At 42.1% G+C, this 21,508-nt stretch overlaps 1 protein-coding gene across 2 annotated transcripts in view; it reads left to right on the top strand.

Moving 5' to 3' along the window:
• LOC125467326 (NT-3 growth factor receptor-like) overlaps window positions 1-21,508 on the top strand; it is a 667,435-nt gene that overhangs the window by 594,413 nt on the left and 51,514 nt on the right. For both annotated transcript variants that reach the window (XM_059639207.1, XM_048563007.2), the window contains exons 13-14: window positions 1,518-1,648; window positions 3,508-3,680. In XM_059639207.1, coding sequence (XP_059495190.1) covers window positions 1,518-1,648; window positions 3,508-3,680 — 304 coding nt within the window. The remainder of the gene's footprint in view (window positions 1-1,517; window positions 1,649-3,507; window positions 3,681-21,508) is intronic.

The raw sequence follows: 21,508 nt of genomic DNA, 5'->3' as shown, positions 1-21,508 counted from the left end.
ATGCTTTATCTGTTATTCCCCAACCTATTTGATATCTCCAGTACTGCAGTTGCTTCTCCTGTTATTTTGAAGAAAGAAGATGAATATCTTCTCCTTTATCCATCTTCTTTCCGCGCCCCCCCTCCCTATTTATTTCAGAACCCCCTTCCCCTCCCCCATTTCTGAAGAAGGGTCTAGGCTCGAAACGTCAGCTTTCCTGCTCCTCTGATGCTGCTTGGCCTGCTGTGTTCATCCAGCTCTACACCTTGCTATCTCTTCATTGCTGTTATTAGACTGCTGAATGGACCTGTCTAACTTCAAATATAATATTGATCTTGCTTTTGTGCACGTCCTGTGTAGTTGTAGCTTTGTATGCCTCACTCTGTCTAACTACCCTATATCTCCTTGTTTGTTATGATATGCCTTTACTGCTCACAACACAAAACTTTTCACTGTACATAGGTACAAGTAACAACAATATGTCAAATCAAGTGACAGATCTTGATATTCATCCAGAGACTAAAGTTATCAACTCACTCCATTTGGTCACAGGAAAGATGTGGTAAATTTATTTCTTCTTTGGTTAAACTTAGCCCAAGCACGTTTGAGGATTTAAAAAGCAATGTTGTACTGTGAACATAAAGACAGTATTTGGAGTGTGGTCCTTTCCTACAGCTAGTTGCCTTAGCTTTTCTCTTCATGGATAGCTCTTTTCTATTTCCAGTATAATCTTCCCTTAATTCCAGCTTTCCATCACTTAGAATTCCCAATACTTTAAACTTTCTGTGATGGGATCAGTGGGGACCTGCCTATCAGGAGCTGACACCCACTGCTAATACCATGTCTAAGTTCATCAAGACTAGAAAAAATGCCTCTGGTTTTACAATTTTGAGAAAAGCAACATCCTGATAGGCTGCAGATTTAGTCTTGCCTCTTTGCTAATTTGTACATGTGCCATCTGTCTGCCAGTCTGAGTGCCTAACCTTTGTTAGTGAGCCCATTACGGCAGAGTGCAGTTCTGCCCTGTGTTTAAGAGCCACACACTTTCCATCAGGGATCAGGTAGTAATCAGGGAAAAAGAACCCTCCTAACAGAATATAGTATCAAGAGGAGGAACCCCAGTTTCCTTACACTCAAGTGAAAAATGCTGGAAATGCTTAGCAGGTCTGTCTTTGTAGAATGGAACAAATTTACATTTCAGGGACAATGACTTTCCCTCAGAACCCTGAGTTATTTATTTGATTGCCCATTGGTTGGTTAAGATGTTGATTCTCAACTAGCTTAACCAGGCAGGTTTGCTGTGGGGTTGCCAGGGGCTGGACAAGACTATTGCCCTAGTAATTGGTAGCAGCAGCAGCCCCCCCACACACCCACCTTTTAAACTCTTTTATAATCAGCTTTTGTCAGGCTATAGAGGATCCACCTCGTACTGTTTACAGCCTACAGGTGCTGAATGGGGACCATCTGAATCTGTGTCTAACCTCCTGTGTTTGCCTCAATCTCAGGCATTCATTGTCTTGGTCATTCTGGTCTCACAGATGTACAGCACATCAAGAGGAGGGACATTGTTCTGAAACGAGAGCTGGGTGAGGGAGCTTTCGGGAAAGTTTTCTTGGCCGAATGTTACAATTTGAGCCCAACCAAGGACAAGATGTTGGTGGCAGTTAAGGTGAGTGCACCACCTGTGCTAAAGATAATTCTCCTGCTCACTGAAATACCCTGTGGTTGTTTGTGCAGAGTAGCTTTCAATTCTGATTGTACTTTGCAATCCAAGTGCTGTGTGTGAACTATTTACTCTGATGACTTAAACTAAGATCTGATATTGAACTCTGGTCCAATCTCCAGTGCAGAATGGAGACCAGGGCCTGGAGCAAGTAGAACTCTGCAGCGGTGGAATGTGAAGGGTCTTGGACTACAAACAACTTTGGCCGTAGGCCCTGGCCTCCCCTTATTTGATCTGACTGAAACAACTTACTTCAAATTCCTGAACTGAGATGGATTCACCCAGCAGGACCTCATATTAGCACTATCTGTCACAGCTCACATAGCACCAGTGTACATTGAATCCACTACCTATTCATCTGATAAGATTGAATCTTCTACTAACCCCTTGATGTCACCCTTAGAAAGATACAAGTACCATTTGGAAAGACTGGGCTTTTGGCATGCACACTTTCATTGGTCAGAGCACTGAGTTTAGGAGTTGGGACATCTTGTTGCAGCTGTTTAAGGCATTGGTAAGGTCACATTTGGTGTACTGCCTTGCACTTTCTAGTTGTCGTACTATAGGAAGGATATTATTCAACTAGAAAGAGTGCAGAAAGGATTTACTGGGGTGCCACCTGAACTGGAAGGCTTGACTTAAAAGGAGAGGCTAGATAGGCTGGGGTTTTATTTTTTGCAGAGTAAGAGACTGAGGAAGAATCCATATAGAAGTCTACAACATCATGAGAGACATGGAGAAGGTCGATAGCCAAAAGGTTTTCGCCATAGTAGGGGACTCTAAAACTAGAGGGCAGAGGTTTAAGGTGAGAGGGCAGAGATACAAAAGGGTGGAGAGGGGCAATTTTTTCACATAGAGGGTAGTGAGTGTCTGGAACAGGTTTCCTGATGTAGTGGTGGAGACGGGTCTAATTTTGTCATTAAAGAAATACTTGGATAGGCTTGTGAATGGGATAGGTATAGAGGAATATGGCCCAACACCGGCAAATTGGACCTGTTTAATTGTGAAAACTGGGAGGCATGGACAAGTTGGACTGAAGGGTTGTTTCCATGCTCTAAATCTCTACGATTCTATAACTATACTGATTCGCATTGAGAGAAGTTTATTCATGGCATTTATAACCTCCCACTGTTCCACTTTCAGCAAACATGTCCTGAAATTCCACCGTATAAGGCTAATGTTTAATCGATGCAGTTTGAGAACTTCGCCAAAACCCGTTTAGAGCAACATACAAGAAAGAAGGTGGCCATTTTGTCCACACTTCTTTTGCTGGCTCCTTGCAGAAACTATGCGATTCGATCCACTGTGGAGATTTTCCTCCTGGCCCTGCAATTTTCAAACAAGTGTCCAGTTCACTTTTGAAAAGCAGTATTGAATCTACCACGAGCACCATTCCATGTAGTGTACCCCAGTTTAAGATTACACATTGCAACAAAAGAAAAGTTAGTTATCCTATCTTCAGTGATTTTGCCAATTGTCTTTAATCTGTGTCCCGACTATTCCATCAGAGTCTCTGGGTTTCAACACCAGTATTAAAACTCCCCTTTCCTTTCTGCATTCTAATGAGAACAATCCCAGCTTCCACAATCTCTTCATAGCTAAAGTTCCTCAATGTCAGTTTGATTCTAATTAAAACCTTGTTGCGCCCTCTCCGAAGCCTCAACATCCTTTCAAAAGTGTGCAGCTCAGATTGGACACGGTATTCCCGCCCGCTTAGGCCTGCACACTGCACAATGGCTTTACAAAGTTTCCCTGCTCAAGGATGATTATGCCAGTGTAACCATGACCCTCCTCACTCTCTGCAGACTCTGAAAGATGCCACTGTCTCGGCACGAAAAGACTTCCAACGAGAAGCCGAGCTCCTCACCAATCTTCGGCATGAACACATTGTGAAATTCTACGGTGTCTGTGTTGATGGTGATCCTCTCATCATGGTTTTTGAATACATGAAGAATGGAGATTTGAACAAGTTCCTGAGGTGAGTGCATCAGCTGCACTTTATGAGAGCTGTAATGGCACATGGCAAATAAATGGTAGCAAAGTAGGTGGATGGGTAAGTGTCTGCGTGGAGTCTGCACATTCTCCCCATGTCTGCGTGGGCTTCCACCATGTACTCCAGTGTCATCCCACAGTCCACAGATGTGCAGGCTAAGTGGATTGGCCATACTAAATTGCCCGTAGTGTCCTGGGATGTGTAGATTAGGGAGATGGGTCTGGGTGGGACGCTCTGGGGGTCGGTGTGGACTTATTGGGCTGAAAGGCCTGTTTCTACACTGCAGGGATTCTATGATCTCTGATCTACAAATATCTTGAGGCAACTTTCAGAGGCACTAATTGAAGTCATATGTTCTTTTTAAGTTCTTAATTGTAAGATTCAAGATGATATAATGGGTTTTAATTTGATTGCAGATTGTACAGATGGAGCTAGGTTCCACAATAATTTTATTGATGTAAATATATTTTGGGCGTCTCAGTTCCAGAGATGTAGTTGTTTTCCCATGATTAATTTCCCGAGCATTTTCATTGTGCATCTGTGAGACGCTTACAAGTAAATGGAGAGTGGTCTTTATTCCAGGTGACTGACAGGGATGGAAAATCCTGATAGATCAGGGATAATATAGTGACGTAAACTAAATAGATGTCTTAATATTCTTCCAATGCACACCTCATTACGCTATGTTAGGCTTTCATTCAACAGGCTCACAGTGCCGTTTGTAATGGTTTGCAATCAGTTTATAATCACTTCCCAGTCACCTTGTGGTCATTTTCAAGTCAGTTTACAGTCACTATCTGGTTATCTTCATTTAATTTTTTCTTTATTCGTTCATGGGATGAGGGCAATGCTGGCCAGGCAGCATTTATTGCCCATCCCTAATTGCCAAAGGGCAGCTACGAGTTCACTACATTGCTGTGGGTCTGGAGTCACATCTAGGCCAAACCAGGTAAGGATGTCAGTTTTCTTCCCTAAGGACATCAGTGAGCCAGATGGATTTTTTTTCCCACAAATTGGCAATGCATTCATGGTCATCAGTAGAATCTTAATTCCAGGTATTTATTGAATTCAAATTTCATCATCTGCTGTAGTGGTATTCGAACCCTGATCGCCCAAACATAATCTGGGTCTCTTGGTTAAAGGTCCAGTAACAATGCAGCTAGGCCATTGCGTTCCCAGTTGTGTGTCATTTTTCAATCATTGTCCAGTTATTGTTGTAGCTAGTTTATGATCTCTGTCCAGTTATCTTGTGGTCAATTTAGGACAGTTCACAGTCACTGTCCAGTCAGTTTATGATCAGAAAAGAAGTATAAAAACTGGCAGAAATCTATATTCTACTAATCATTTAAATTGGCAAACCTCAGTGGCCAGCAATGAAGTGTTAAATATTTGAGTTTAAATCACCAAAACTCAGCATTGATTTAGCAATACCACGGCCTGTGGTTTGTTGAAAATCTTCCTGATCCTACAAAGAGGAAGAATGACCTCTCAGGGCCTTCATCTGGTGCCCACCAGCTTCAATCAGCAAGTTGGCTTCCACATGTGCTGCTCACTGAGACTATGGTAATTGCATTGGCATCTAGTCAAAGTGACAGGTCCCCATTGGTACTTATGACTGATTGGCACACGTCTGATGTCCCCACATAAGCAGGCTGGGTGTCTCACTTGCACAAAGGGCAGCAGCAGTAATACATCCGCCAACATAGGAGGTGAGTAACTACCATTTTTATTTACTTTTCATTGGACAGAAGGAATTAAAATTCCCCTAACCTTTGTGCCTGTGATTGTATCAGGAACACAATGCACGTACATCTTGGAATTGATTTTGAGCATCCAATGTGAGCAACTGAGGAAATTGGTTTAAAAATAGGGGTAGAATTGGAACATTGTACATTTTACATAAAGCAGCAGAGCTGAGTAATTTAATTTCTGCTTGCATTGAATGTTAAATTTGTTTGCAGTGCAGCTAAGCATAAATATCAACTAAATTTTTTCTAACGCTTATTATGTCTTTACTGTGGGTTTGATGAAGTTTGACAGCATCTACAGAATGCCTCAGCACTAACATCTGCTCAACAAGGAAATGTTCCAGGATTATGTAGCTTCATTTTATGTTTAAATTTATTTCCACTTTATAATGGCATGAGGTGGTTTTCACCTGCTACATTGGAATGCAGTGAAGGAGATTTACTATCACCGAGGTGCTGCTATATGAAATTGTTTGGTTGTGTGTGTTCTAGCATTAGTCTCTAGCAATAGCTAGAAACTGGCTTTTGATCTTTTTCTCCCAATTGTCCAATTTATTCCAAGTGGCCCAAGGTTCCCAATTCCAAATTGAATCCCAGTTGGGAAAGAATCTGGATTTCCAAGTGAGTCATGGTGACAATGAATGGAATTGTGTAGAGGTCTTGCTTGCCTCCTGGAGGTCCAGTGAGACCCCTGTAGAGTGATCCAGGCCAGAGATTTGTAAGGTAGGGGAGGGGTGGGGGGTGGGGAGCAGAGCTGTGTGGTTTCAGAAAGACCGGAGTTGGGGGTGGGGGAGTCGTATAATTGATTGCCCCGGTCCTCTTACACCTCCAGATGTCAAGTCCTTTATTGCACTGAGTGCCTGTGATTGAAAGATGCCATAAGCTCGACATGGTTCAATCACCATGGTTTTAGGTACTGTGCATCCCACATACCAACATGCCCAAAGGCAACTACGCTAATACCCATAGTGGCAGGATAAAAATCCTTAAATGCTCATTAATTGACCACTTAATTCCCAATTGGTAGCGGAGCTGGTCAGTTGAATGTGGACCTCCTTTCCTGAAATAACTCCACAAGGGTTGGTACCTTGTCACCAAATCACTCTTTATTTGCACATGAACATTCCTTGACTCTAGCACTGCCGCACATAGATTGAGGGACCAGAGCGTCAGTATCTCAGTGTCAGGGATAGCACGGTGGCTCAGTTGTTAGCACTGCTACCTCACAGCTCTAGGGACCCAGGTTTGATTCCACCCTCAGGCAACTGTCTGTGTGGAGTTTGCACCTTCACCCTGTGTCTGCGTGGGTTTCCTCCAGGCGCTCCGGATTGCTAAGGCAGCATCACCACCACCTTCTCAAGAGCAACTAAGGATAGGCAATAAATTCTGGTTAAATCAGTGACACACACACCCCAGAAGTGAATGAAAACAGGTAGCTAGAGTGAAATACAGAATAGAGGACAGCCTCGATAAGCTGAAAGGACTTAAAACAGATAAATCTCAAAGAACAGATGTCTCTTTTTTAATCTCAGAACTTTGAAAGAGAACAGCAAAGAGATTTGAGAGACCCTAATTGTCGTTATAGTGGAATCTGGCAAGTATCAGGAAATGGGTCAGCTCAATGCTATGCCCATACGTGGCAAGTGTCACCCAACAGGTATGGACAACTAAAGACTCATTAATCTTCAATGCAATGTAAAATAATGAAATCAATTAGCAGAAGGATTTGTAAGCAATGTTAATAATGTGATTTTAAATGGAAATGATCTGCCAATCTCCTCGCCCTCTTTGAAGAAATGATAACCCAGATCATTTGTGATAAACATGACAGTGTGGTATAACTTAGACTTCCAAAACGCTTTGGTTGAAGTTTCACATGAAATGTTTCTAGATAGACACAAACTACGAAAGTAAGGTCTAACAGATATGAAATTGACAGTAAAAAAACTGCACCTATAATAGAAACAATATTTTTCTATTGTTTAATCGAACATGGGGCCGCTGGCAAGACCAGCATTTTTTACCCAAACATAAATGCCCTTGAACTGTGGCTTCGTACACTATTTCCATGGATAGCTCATAGTCAGTCTCATGTACATCTGTAAGACTGGCAGATTTTCTCTCATTAAAGTGCAGTAATGAACTAGATGTGTTTTTATGATAACTGATGGTAGTGTCATGGTCAACATTACTAAAATGAGCTTCCAAGTCCATATTTTTAAAAAAGTTTATTTCATTTAAGTTCCACTGGTATTGTTTGAAGGGTTTTAAAGCATGCCCCCAGAGCATTCGCCTGCATTTCTGGATTACTAGGCTAGTAACATTACCACTGTGTCACCCCAAATGGAATAGGTCAGTTCACCCAAATTCTAGAGTTGGAAATATATTGAAGAACAGATGATTGATCGAGTCTAAAAAATGTGAAATGACATATTCCATGGATCAGCTGAATTCCTTTTGAAGACCTAGCTGAATTCGTGAATCAGCACATTCGAATGAGTTTCATTTGATTCGATTTTCAGAAGAAATTTAATTAAGCTCCACATGTGAGGCTTTTGAAACTCAAAGTTGATGCAAAAATTACTAAATTAGTTAGCTGAGCCAACAACTGATTATGAATAGTAATAAGAAAATATGAACAAGGCTCTGACTAGAGGCATTCTGAAGACCTCTGTCCAAGGTAATAGAGTCGAAGAGATTTACAGCAAATAAACAGGCTCTTCAGTCCAACTTGTCCATGCCACCCAATTTGCACAATTATTCTCGTCCCATTTGCCTGCATTTGGTCCATATCCCACCAAACCCATCTCATCTATGTACCTGTCCAAACGTTTCTTAAATGACAAAATTGCACTTGCCTCCGCCACTACATCTGGCAACCTGTTCCAAACACTCACCACCATCTGTGTGAAAAAAATTGCCCCTCCGGACCCTTTTGTATCTCTCCCCCCCTCACCTTAAATCTATATCCTCTAATTTTAGAGTCCCTTACCACGGAGAACAGCTGTTGGCTATCTACCATATCCATACCTCTCATGATTTTATAAACTTCTATAAGGTCACCCCTCAGTCTCCTATGCTCCAGGAAAAAAGTCCCAGCCGATTCAGCCTTTTCTTACAACTCAAACCTTCCAGCCCAGGTAACATCCTAGTAAATCTTTTCTGCACTATAATAGGGTGGCTGGGAGCTACAGGCAATACTCCAACTGTGGCCTGCTGTTTTCAATGTTGAGAAATTATCAGGAAAAGAATTTTTACAGTAGAATATAATTTGCAGTGCACTCCACCTATCTGGCCAGATGACTAGTTTCATGGAAATTAATGGCATTCAGGGGAACAATTAAGTAAATTTATTTAATTTCTAAGAAATGCAAATAAATTAAGGAACTAAACATGGATGGCAGATGGATTTTAATATTGATAAATGTGAGATAATTCACACTGAAATAGCTAAGTTCTTCTTGACTGATTAACAGTGGACCTGAGATCACACCCACCTGTCAGCCGATCCTAAAATGGATCTAGACAAGCATTAGAGTAGCAAGCGCTAATTATGTCCGCATCAGTGGACCCACACTGAACATAAATTGGATCCTTTATGCAACAATGGCTCGCTTTTGTATAGTGTCATTCATGTAATAAAATGTACGAAGGCATTTCACCTGATGTTTTATTGAAGAAAAATTAACACCAGGCCACATATGGGTTATCAGATGAGATGACCAAAATGTTTTGTTTTACTCGTTTGTGGGATGTGGGCATCGCTGACTGGCCTGCATTTATTGCCCATCCCTAGTTGTCCTTGGGAAGGTGATGGTGAACTGTCTTCTTGAAATGCTGCAGTCCTCCTGCTGTGGGTTGACCCACAATGCCATTAGGGAGGAAATTTCGGGATTTGGACCCAGTGGCACTGAAGGAACAGTGATATATTTCCAAGCCAGAATGGTGAGTGGCTTGGAGGGGAACGTGAAGGTGGTGGTGTTCCCATATGTCTGCTGCCCATGTCCTTCTAGATGGAAGTGCTCATAGCTGTGGGAGGAGTTGTCCAAGGATCTTTGGTGAATTCCTGCTGTGCATTTTGTAAATAATACACACTGCTGCTAAAAAGCGTCAGTGGTGGAGGGAGTGGACGTGATGCTAATCAAGCGGCTGCTTTGTCCTGTATGGTGTCAAACTTCTTGAGTGTTGTTGGAGCTCCACCCATCCAGGCAAGTGGGGAGTATTCCATCACACTCCTGACTTGTGCATTGGACAAGCTTTGGGGAGTCATGAGTCATAGAGTCTCTACGGTCTGGAAACAGGCCCATTGGCCCAACAAGTCCACTCCGACCCTCACAGCATCCCGCCCAGATCCATCCACCCCATACCTCACCTAATCTACACACCCCTGAACACTACAGGCAACTTAGCATGGCCAATCCACCTAGCCTGCACATCCTTGGGCTGTGGGAGGAAACCGGAGCACCCGGAGGAAACCCACGCAGACAAGGGGAGAATGTGCAAACCTCACACTGACAGTCCCCCAAGGGTGGAATCAAACCCAGGAACCTAGTGCTGTGAGGCAGCAATGCTCACCACTGAGCCACCATGCCACCCTCTCAACAGAGGCACAGGTGAGGTGCAGTTGGAGTCATACCACCTGGACTGCTAACTAAGAGCTCGCCATAAGCGGAACCGACAGGAGTTCAGTTACCTTGATCTGCAACTTCCCTTCAGTAAGTTCCAACTGGCTCCACCAGGTTATGAGTTGTGGTCTGTGCCCTGTAAAACATGGCGCTGCAGAGGACCGAAGCTGACAGCAAGAAAACATGGAGAGTCCCCAGTACCGATGAAGGATGAAAAGGAGCAGCCTAGTGCAACCGTTGATGTCTGCCTGAGAATACGGTGATGCCCCAGTCCCAATTCACCTCACCTGAGACTTCTGCTCACAGCATTGAATCCTTCTTATTGTGATCCCTGTGAATATTCTGTGAGTGCTGCTGGGATCTCAGTAGCTCGAGAAGCTTCGGTGGTGAATTGGTCACATCTTCCAGCCCACTCTCCAGCATTCACTTTTTCATCAAGAAACTCAAAGTGGGCTGTGGGAATGAGGAACCATAAAGTGTGCATATTAGACAGTCAGGTTCACTAACCAGAATTGCATTATAATTGCAACAAGGTGTTAAAATGCCACCTTTCTCTTTGATGTGAATCCTTTCTTTCCCATAGTCAATCCTTAGCTCCTGGATGTAAATTTTTTGCCCTTTTAATACTGGTCTTCTCCTTTCCAACAACAATGCTTAGTCTCTTTGCTGTTAATCTTCTGTTTCCCTACTGTCTCTTACTTCACATACTGATATTGCATCTTTCATAATTTATGAGAGTGACTTAGAGATTGTTGGTAGAAAGAAATTTAGAGTTTTAAAAAGATTGGGCTTTGAAATAGGAACATAAAGGACACCATTGAAAAAGTTGTAAAATCAGCTGATTCAATGTTATTGCACTTACACTGAAGCCCTCAAGCAATGTTTAAAAGTGTGAATGTGGCTCCCTTGTTTCCTGCATTTTACAGGGATTACCAGTCTGATTGACAAGGTCAGAGGGAGGGCTGTTTAGAATTGGACAGAAAATTGATGATAGCAGCAAGCTGCAACATAGCTTTCAGTGGCTCATACAGACCTAGTTCAGCCTCATTGATGAGCAAGTTTGAGTAACATTTTAATAATGCTCTTAGACATTGAAGTTTCTGTATAAAAAGGGCTGCAGCACGAAAGCTGGGAGAAAGTGAATTAACTTCCAAACTCACGACTACTTCCATCCAGAAGAATAAGAGCAGCAGATATATGTGAACATCACCAATTGTAGATTCCCCTCTCAGCCATTCAGCTTCCTTACTTGGAAATATATCATCGTGTCTTTACTGTCACTGGGTCAAACTTCTGAAATTCACTCCTTAAGGGCCCTGTGTGTCTATCAACAGCATATGGACTGCAGCGGTTCAAGAAAGCAGCTCATCGCGACCTTCTCAAGGGCAACTAGGGACAGGCAATAAATGCTGGCCAGCCAACAATGTCCATTTTCCATGAGTAAGCATAAAAAGAGAGCTCAGTTCTCTTAAAGAATTGTTAAAAAGACTTATTTAATTTTTTTTCTGCACAGTTTTAATTACTAAAGCAATGCTTTCTGTTAACAGTGAAAGCACTTTTACACCCATGCATAACAACTCAGTTACCAGTAAACTTTGTAATTACTCATATACTTATGAGGCACCTGAAAACATTCCAATTTACTCAGACCTGTATAAAGACAAATACAAGCACTTCTAGAAACATAAAGATACGTACTGTGGTAGATTCCCTGCTGTTTGTGTATGACAGAGCCCAGTCCACCACACAAACCAGCTTTCCATCCATTGACTCCATCTACACTTCCTGCTGCCTTGGGAAAGCAATCGACATAATCAAAGACCCTGCCCACCCTGGCTATGCTCTCTTCCATTGGGCAGAAGATACAAAAGTTTGAATAAGTGTAGAGTAGATTCAAGAATAGCTTCTTCCCCACTGTTATCAGACTTCTGAACAGATATCTCAAATCTTAATTCTGATCTCTCTCTCTCTCTCTCACCTTCTCTGCTATCATAATGCTGTATTCTGCTCTCTGTTCTGCTACTCTGATGCACTTTGAATGGTAGAATGCAGCTGTACAGCACACAAAACTACACTTCTCAGTACATTGGTACATGTGACAACAATAAATCAATCAATCAATGAAGAAGTTCTACATGATGTTGTCATCTTCTGCGGGCCCTCTCACCATGAAGGGTTCTGAGTTGGGATTGACACGGATGATCATGGAAGTGACAATTAAGTTGCTGGTGCTCAGAGGAAGGTCTGCAGCTGTGCTACGTCTGACATTCCTCAGGTCATAGCAGATGTTGAGACCTTGACATGGGTGGTTTTCAAAACAAACTGATCCAAATTTCAGCACTTGGTACGATGTGGGTCAGTTGGCTGCAGTGCTCTCACAAGACATGTGTTCACACTGTTTGTGAGGCTCCTTTTCAGGGTGATCTTATATCATTTGTACTATCAGTCTCGGTATCGCGTGTGCTGTGATAGTCCCCAAAAGAAGATCTACTCAGGCATTCTATACTCATCCATGTGGCTTGGCAGTTTAAGTTGAACTTTCTGCGGGATGATCTCCACACAGTTGAGTCCAGCACGATGGGCCTCCAAGTTATTTTTAATTTTGTCTTGTCGCCAAATTCTCTTGCGAGATAGCAGGTACCGTTGGTGGAAATGCAAATCCAGGATACGTGCACAGATAAGCAGGCGTGTGCACTTAAATACATATACACGTGCTCAGATGTACTCATTACACTGATGTACACTCACATCCACAGGCATCAACATGCACTTTGCACACTGACAGGAACAAAGATTCACATATGGACACTTGCATACAGATACTAACAAGCACAGGATCACATACCAACATACAAACACACACATACAAACACACACACATTTTCAAACACGCGCACACACAGTCACAGACTCTCGGAGAATTTTTTGGAGGGATCACAGCTCTTGAGTGCCTCCTGGTGAGTGACTCATGTTACTTCTTCTGAAAAAGGCTGGTTAGGATCAGGTGCTCCTCAGACAATTCAGTTACTACCAGTAAGTCTTCCCATGGACCAGTGACCCCAGGAATAGAAATGCCTCCCACTGCTCTTTTGCTTACCTGCATGACTAGGGAAATCAGTGAATGCTGTTGAAGTGAAATGCACTGGAGTCCCAGAATCAAGGAATGGCCCAGGCTGCAGGTGAGTGATGATAAAAGAGGCTCTGTCGGATGAGGATTATGGAGGACGGAAGGTGACAGCAAGGCATCTCACCTGAGTCCTCCTTCCCAATGCCAGGTTCCTTGACCTGGCACTGAGAGCCTTTGAAAATGAGAGAAGTACACCTTCCCCCACCTAGAGACCATCAGGAGCCTGCACATGGTCATTAATTGCCCATTTAAGAGTTCCAATTATTGGTGGAGCAGGAGATTGGATCACAGATGTTCTTGCCCTGGTTTCATTCTTGCTGGAGGAGGGAAGCTGGCAGAGTGTTTTCTGCCACCCTCCTGCTCGATCAGTTGCCTTCCCTATCTTCAAACATTCCACGAGAATGGATACAAGTCCTCCCATATTGACTCTTTTACATTTCCACATTTACAAATACACTTACACCCACAGAAAGTGTCAATTATGCATAAAAGTACTGTCCAATAGATCATTCCACTGTTATTCCTGATGATCTTTTAGAGACCTGCAAGAAATGGCTTTATCGTTCAAGTGATAAATGAGGGTTGCAATCTCGTAATTGAATCAGTTGTTGGCCTGGTAAGTAAATAGGCTCTAGGCAAAGCTTACAGATCCTGGAGGACTGGAGGAAATTAGGAAGGTTGAAAAACAATGTAATATTCAACTTCATGATGCATAAGATTAGCCTGGCCAGAAACATCATTGCATGCTGGATTGGTAAGTTAGCATGTTTGAGCAATAGAACATGTTGTAATTTTATGAATTTAATATAAATTCACTTTATGCAAAGTATGTTGGACATTTGTAGAACTATACACAAGGGAGTGGGACCACCTGCATTCCTTTTACAAGGCTAGCACAGGTTTCACAGCCTAAATAACCCCCTTTAAGACTAACTGGTCGAGGATTCTGTGCTCTTTGCGCATTTTCTTTCAGTTTGTTGAAATGCTTACATTTTAACTTTTGCTGTGCCACCTGTCTCCTATTGGGCATCTTCCAATAACCAAGAGGTTGGAAATTGTTTTTCTTTATTCTTTCATGATGTTGACCTTGAATTGAGTAGCTTCCCAGAGCGTTGTTGAGGAAAGGTCAGAGCAAACAATTTGTGGGTCTGTAGTCACATATTGATCAAACCAGTTCTGGATGACAGATTTTTTAAAATTCAATTGTTGTTCATAAGCAGATGGATTTTTATGATAAGTGACATTCAAATTCTCAATTTATTTTTCAAATTTAGATTTCACCAGCTTTGTGTTGAGATTTGAACCTCTGGCTCAAGAACATTAGTCTGAGCCTCTCAATTGTAAGTCCATGACTTTACCATGACACAGCCCCTCTCCTGAATCTGAAGAGTCTCCACAACTGTCCCTGTATGTCTGGGATATGACAGGATTCAACGCTCATGGGCTGAGAAATTTTCATAGAATCCGTAGAGTGGGCCCTTCGGCCCAACAAGCCCCCCAGACAGGCCCAACACTGGCCCTCAGGATATCCCACCCAGACCTTATCTACACATCCCTGAACACTACAGGAAATTTAGCATGGCCAATCCACCCAACCTGCACATCTTTGGACGGTGGGAAGGAAATCGGAGCACCCGGAGGAAACCCACGCAAACACGGGGAGAATGTGCAAACTCCACACAGACAATTGCCGAAGGTGGAATCGAACCCAGGCCCCCGACTCTGTGAGGCAGCAGTGCTAACCACTGGGCACTGTGCTGCTCAATGGGAGTTCCTCTTAAAATTAGAACGTTTGTCTAGAATTTTTGACAAACATTTTGTTGGAGGAACTGTTCCAATTCATACAAAGGTTGATCCTCAACCTCATTTATTTTGAAGGAAAACAGCAAAAACTTCAGTGACTGGGCCACTCATCAAAGAAATTATATCCACCAGCAACTAGTATTCCCTTTGTTTATCTCTGTCTTCCTCCATCTGACCTTGTTATGTTGAATCCCCTATGTCTAACCATGAACTGAATTTGGCTAATTCAAGAACCTATAGTCTATCTTTTTTTTAATTCACCATGAAACATGGGCATTGTTGGCTGGCAAACATTGCTTGCCCATTCCCAGTTGAGAAAGTGGTGGTGAACTACCTTCTTGAACTGCTCTGGCCCATGTGCTGTAGATTGACCCACAATGCTGTTAGGAGGGAATTCCAGGAGTTTAACCCAGCAACAGTGAAGGAACAGTGGTATACTTGCAAGTCCAGATGGTGAGTGGTCTGGAGGGGAACTTGCATATGGTAGTGTTTCCATGCATCTGCTGCCCTTGTCCTTCTATTTGGAAATGGTTGTGGGTTTGGAAGATGCTGTTTCAGGACCTTTGATGAATTTCTGCAATGTATCTTGTAGATAGTACACACTGCTGCAACTGAACATCAGTGGTAATGGAGTGATGCTTGTGGGTGTGGTGCCAATCCAGTTGGCTTCTTTGTCCTCGATGATGTCAAACTTCTTGAGTGTTGTTGGAGCTGTACCCTCCAGGCAAGTGGGGAGTATTCCAGCACACTGGTGGACAGACTTTGGAGAATCAGGAGGTGAACTTTTCACTGCAGGATTCCTAGTCGTTGACTTACTCTTATAGCCACTGCATTTATATGGCAAGCCCAGTTGAGTTTCAGGTCAATGGTGACCTCAGGATTTTGATATTGGGGGATTCAGTCATGGTAGCACCATTCACTGTCAAATACTGGTTAGATTGTCCCCTACTGGAGATGGTCACTGGTATTTTTATGGTCCAAATGTTCCCTACCACTTGTCAGCACGCACCTCGATATTGTTCATGATTTGTTGCATATGGACATGGGCTGCTTCTGTATCTGAGGTGTTGTGAATGGTGATGAACATTGTTCAATCATCAGCGAACATCCCAGCTCCTGACCTGATGATGGAGAGAAGGTCATTGATGAAGCAGTTGAAGGTAATTGGACACTGCCCTAAGGAAATCCTGCAAGGAGTACAGATGAATGCCCTCCAACAACCACAATGCCAGGCATGCCTTCCTGCCCTCTCCACTAAACAGCATTGATCCCCTGACTTGATGGTAATGGTTGAGTGGGTATGTGCCAGGCCATGAGGTTACAGATTGTGCTGGAGTACAATTTTGCTACTGTTGATGGAACACAGTGCCTTATGGATGCCCAGTCTTGAGTTCTGTTCGGTCTGTTCCATTAAGCGCAATGATAGTCTTCCATTAAGCATGATGGTAGCCACACAACACAATGCAGGATTTGCATGGTGTGGGACTGGAGTTAAGATACTGATCAGAAATGGAGTGAGGAGGAGTGTTTGTATTCACAAAGGCTGAGGAGTGTTTGTATTCACAAAGATGAACACAGGGCTGGTGGGTCTTATCGGGTTCATCACTTTTCATATGTTTGTGTGTTCCTCAGTTTGCAGTTTTGCCACCAGCTGCTTCTTGGTGAAGCAATCAACTCTTTATTAGCGCCAGGAGTCACTGCTCCTGGAGAATAGATTATTAGCATTTCACGAAAGAGGCCGAAAAGACAACATTCAGTTAGTCGTGTCTGATCAGTATCTTAACTCCAGTCCCAGTCTTGAATCTAAAATCCTTATTACCCATGCCTAACAAAAATCTATTGATGTGGTTTTTGACATATTCAATTGTTCTCCTTCCTTTTCAATGACTGGATTCCTGATTTCCACCCCATTTTGGTAGTGATTATGTGCTTCCTGTTGTCCCCTAAGACCCCACTCCCCAAACAGCCTCACTCTTACTTCAAGGTTCCACCTCTTTGCTCTGACCTCCCTAGCAAAAGAAAATTTCTCTCTGCCTGTTCCATCAAATTTGCTAATCTCTGTAGACACCTCAACGACAGTGCATATTCTGTACTCACGTGGAATGCAAGCCTAGTTAATGCAGCCTGTCCTCAGAGCTTAACTGTATGAGCCTCAAATCCGTGCTCCAATCTCTCCAAAGTCTTTCTTGAGGCTTACCAACAGATCTGACCCTGTACTCCATATTGCATCTGGTGTGACCTTTATATAATCTAACTTCCATGCTGTATCCCTTGAAATAAACAGCAACCTTCTATGGGCCATTTAATTTAAATTTTGTTCCGGTACACAAGTTTTTAGTTATTATTAGGACAGTTGTGCAAAAGGTGGCCTCCAGTGTAAACTGACTGAAAACTGGACATTAGAGTTCATGTTAACACTTACCCTCATCTCCTTTGACAATAAGGTAATGATTATATTTAAAATCTAACCAGAAGCCCAGAGCTAGAATTAATTAGCGTGCGGATGCAGTTTGAGCAGTTTACAGAGAGGCATATAAACAGTTGGTGATTTTACAACAAAGATGCAGTTTCACACTATTTATTGCAATTGTCATAAAAATTATGATAGATCAACACAAATGAGATTAAGAAAGGAACCATGAGAAGACTTTTCAATTACAGAGTGTTTAATTGCCACAGAAAGTGCTGGAATTAATGATGCATTACGCTATTTCAATTCTTGTAGTACAATTGAGGTCCCTTAATGACCATTCCCTGATTATCACAGTGATTACAATTGGTATCGGTTTGTCTAATCACAGGGTCAACTTGGTGTGGGGATGTGTATGAGAAGCAAAGTTTCAGAGTGTTTGAAATGAGCTTGCAGCAGTATGGGGATAGAGTGGGGATAAAGGACTATTTGGATTCCTCTTTGTAGAGAAATGGCATGGTCCTTATCAACTAAATGGTCTCCTTCTGTGTCATAATGACTTTCAGTCCAAACATCACTCAAACTAACTTCAGGTTTGCAGTTTACAAACAAAAATTGATCTATAAGCCAAGAACCACAAAACTTTACTGACAAGCATCTTGTGATAGAGTTATGTGGGATGTACCGGCCTGAAGGTTTGCTCAAATGGTATTTTTTTTGCCTCTGTCCTCATGTTTTTAGTTATTACTAACTACAGTTGTTCAAGCAATTGGACCTGATGTGAATTGTTGCTAACATATTGCTTCATAAGTGACAGCTGCAATGAAAATAGCATCTGCTTCCAAATCTGTTGTGACAATCAGACTTACTGGAAAGAACATTTTTTGAAGTTTGTGTGTCCGAGTCAGAATGCGGGCTGTATACCGGTATGTACATGTATGAAGTTTATGTAATTGAAATTTGCCTGCCATTTGTGCGTCAGGTTTATATATTTATAGATGCATGCCTGAAGTCTCATGCATTTGTCTGAGATTGCATACAGGTGAGGTTTTCCTGTGGTTTGGAACAAAATCAAAGTTGCTGGAAAAGCTCAGCAGATCTGCAGCATCTGTGAAGCAAAAAACATAGTTAACATTTCGGGTCCCGTGACCCTTCCTCAGAAGGTTTGTCTAGGTTGCTCTGAGGTAAGTTCACCAGACCCGAACTATTAACTCTATTTTTTCCTTCACAGATGCTGCCAGACCTGCTGAGCTTTTCCAGCAACTTTGATTTTGTTCCTGATTTACAGCATCCGTAGTTCTTTCAGTTTTTGTGCTGGTTTTATTTTCCTGTAGTTTGCTTGCTGGTGAGAGGTTTATTTGTATATGTGCAGTTTGCACTTTGCCTGTGTGACATAGGCACAGCATTTTCTGTCAGTGACTACATGCCCGAAATGTGAACTAGAACAAACCTGCACTGATTTGATCTTTAACTCGATTCTTCCACATGTGGATTTTAACTGGAGTGAAGCATTTTGCACTGTCTAAGATCACACAGACTTTCTGGCTAGTGTCTTAAATTGTTTGTAACATTCACATGTAACTGTTCCGCAGATATCCACAAAGAATCTCACCTTAAACGTTCACCTGCCTTTTAGTCTTCCGATCTGTATATTCCCAGAAATTGTGTGTTTAATTCGTGCTTCTAGAATGGCTTTCATTCCTTAATCAATTCACTTTTTGGAAATTTCAATAGCATCAGATTCTAGGCATCTCATTTATTACTTTTCTGCTGTTTCAATTCTTCTAAATAAAATATTATTCATTTTTATCAAGCAGTCAGTGGAAGTTCTTCACTACTTTAATAAAAGTGTTGTCAGTTGCCAATCTATTGTCAATTTCATATTTTTTCAGCCCTTTTGCATGTCATTACCATTCAGTTGTTGCTCACTCAGGTTTAAATGTAAACAGAATCATAACCTCCGTCAAATGACAGAAGACTAATTGACTTATTTCATTGTGATTTTCTTACCAAATGCTTTTAGCTGTTTTGTCTGAATGCAATTACATGAAATTGTGTGACTGTAATTGTGTGTTTATTGCCACTTTCACTTTTGATAGATTTGCAAGGCTTCTCAAAAATTCCAAGCTAAACTTGTAGAGTGCCAGAATTTAACATGATCTTGCTTAATTGTCTCCACTTCGTCCGATGTTGATTGGAATATTGTGAGAACAGTGTAGAATAGGAAAGAGATTGACAAACTGTTGACATTTCTGAACTGAAATTTTTACATGCAACAACAAAACGAATCCGATGGCAACAAAATAGCTACATATTCAAAATAGCTCAGTCTCTGCTTCAGTGATAATGGGAACTGCAGATGTTGGAGAGTCCAAGATAGCAAAGTGTGGAGCTGGATGGACACAGCAGGCCAAGCAGCATCTTAGGAGCACAAAGGCTAACGTTTCGGTCCTAGACCCTTCATCAGAAATTTTTCTGATGAAGGGTCTAGGCCCAAACGTCGGCTTTTGTGCTCCTAAGACGCGGCCTGGTCTGCTGGCCTGCATCCAACTCCATACTTTGTTATCTCAGTTTCTGCTTCCTTAGGTTCTCCGTCTCGTTATTACTTTTGCACAATCGACCAGTATTTGCAGTGCAGGCATTTAGAAATAATGTGTAAACTTCCATTTGTTACACTCTAACTGAAAATCGAAATGTTGGAAATCTTCAGCGGGTCAGGTAGCATCAGTATAGAAAGGAACAGAAATACCCATCCAGGCCAACGTCCTTGTTTAGGTTCTGTTGTTGCCTGCCCAGTATTTTCCCCTTTTACTTCAGACTTCCAGCATCTGCAGCATTTTGCTTTTCTCTTTATTTCAATGCCTCAATTTTAACTATCAGTACCAGTTCCATCATCAAGGAGAGGAAGCTATTTCGGCAGACTCAGTAATTTCATGTGATTTGCTCCACTGGCCAATTTCATCAGAAAACAGTGCAATATTTTCCTTAAAAAACTTCCTGTTGTGTTATTTTTCCCTTGTAAAAGTATTGAATTAATTAAATCTGTTTGCCAACCTGCAGCTTTTATCACTCCGCCTTGCTCGAGAAGCAACTCTTGAGCTCTTCAGATTACTTTTCTTTTGTTTTTTGATGCAGAATGTCTGGGCTTCCAAGCTAGAAAGCAAATAATGAGTGCTCAGAGATGGGGCAGTGTGCTTCTCATTAGATAAAGGTAGTTTTTCTCCACTTACTCTTCCATGGGATGTGAGTGTCAATGGCAAAGCCAGTTATAGTTGCCCATCTCTAATTGCCCTTGAACAGAGTGGCTTTGTTGGGTGCTTGGATGAATGTTATATATTTAGTTAAATGGAACTGGTCATAAAAGCTAGCCGAAGCTGGTATCAGAGATTACCTGAAGCAGACACTAACCATTGGGTGAAGCTCAATTTTGAGCTGAACCAAGTCTAGGTCACATTGCCTGACCTTCTCCTATGTTTTAGGCTAAATATTTAATGATATTGGATGTTGTAAGCACCCTTCCATGCATGAAAGAGGATGTACAGTCAGTGACAAAACCCATTTCAGATGGGGAATCTTTATATGGCGAATCATTTGCTGATGCCACTGTTTGAGAGAGAGGTTCTGAAACAAGTATCACATATCTCGCTGCCAGCTGTCCTTGCTAACTGATATATCTAATATCTGTTGCCAGGCTGTTATAGCCATTGTGGCTGTACGTGCCAGCCAAAGAAGGTGTTACCATTTCCTCTGTCATCAACCAGCAGCTCTCAGGTGCAACAGATGATGTTTATGGCTCCTTATCTGTTCACAAACATGTTGAAGTTGTACAGGACATTGATGAGACCTCTACTGGGGTACTTTGTCTAGTTCTGGTCACCCTGTTTACAGGAGGGATATTATTAATCCAGACAGAGTTCAGAAGAAATTTATTAGGATTTTGCTGGATATGGAAGTTTTGAGTTATCAAGGAAGGCCAGATAGGTTGGGACTTTTCTCACTGGAGCATAGCAGGTTGAGGGGGAGGTGATCTTATACAGGTTTGTAAGATCATGAGGGGTATGGATAGAATTAATGGTGTCCTTTCACTGGGATGAGGGATT

Source organism: Stegostoma tigrinum, chromosome 33, assembly GCF_030684315.1.
Source record: "Stegostoma tigrinum isolate sSteTig4 chromosome 33, sSteTig4.hap1, whole genome shotgun sequence".
Classification (NCBI taxonomy): Eukaryota; Metazoa; Chordata; class Chondrichthyes; order Orectolobiformes; family Stegostomatidae; genus Stegostoma; species Stegostoma tigrinum.
The sequence above is the reverse complement of the archived record's forward strand: the minus strand, read 5'-3'. Positions and strand labels throughout refer to the sequence as shown.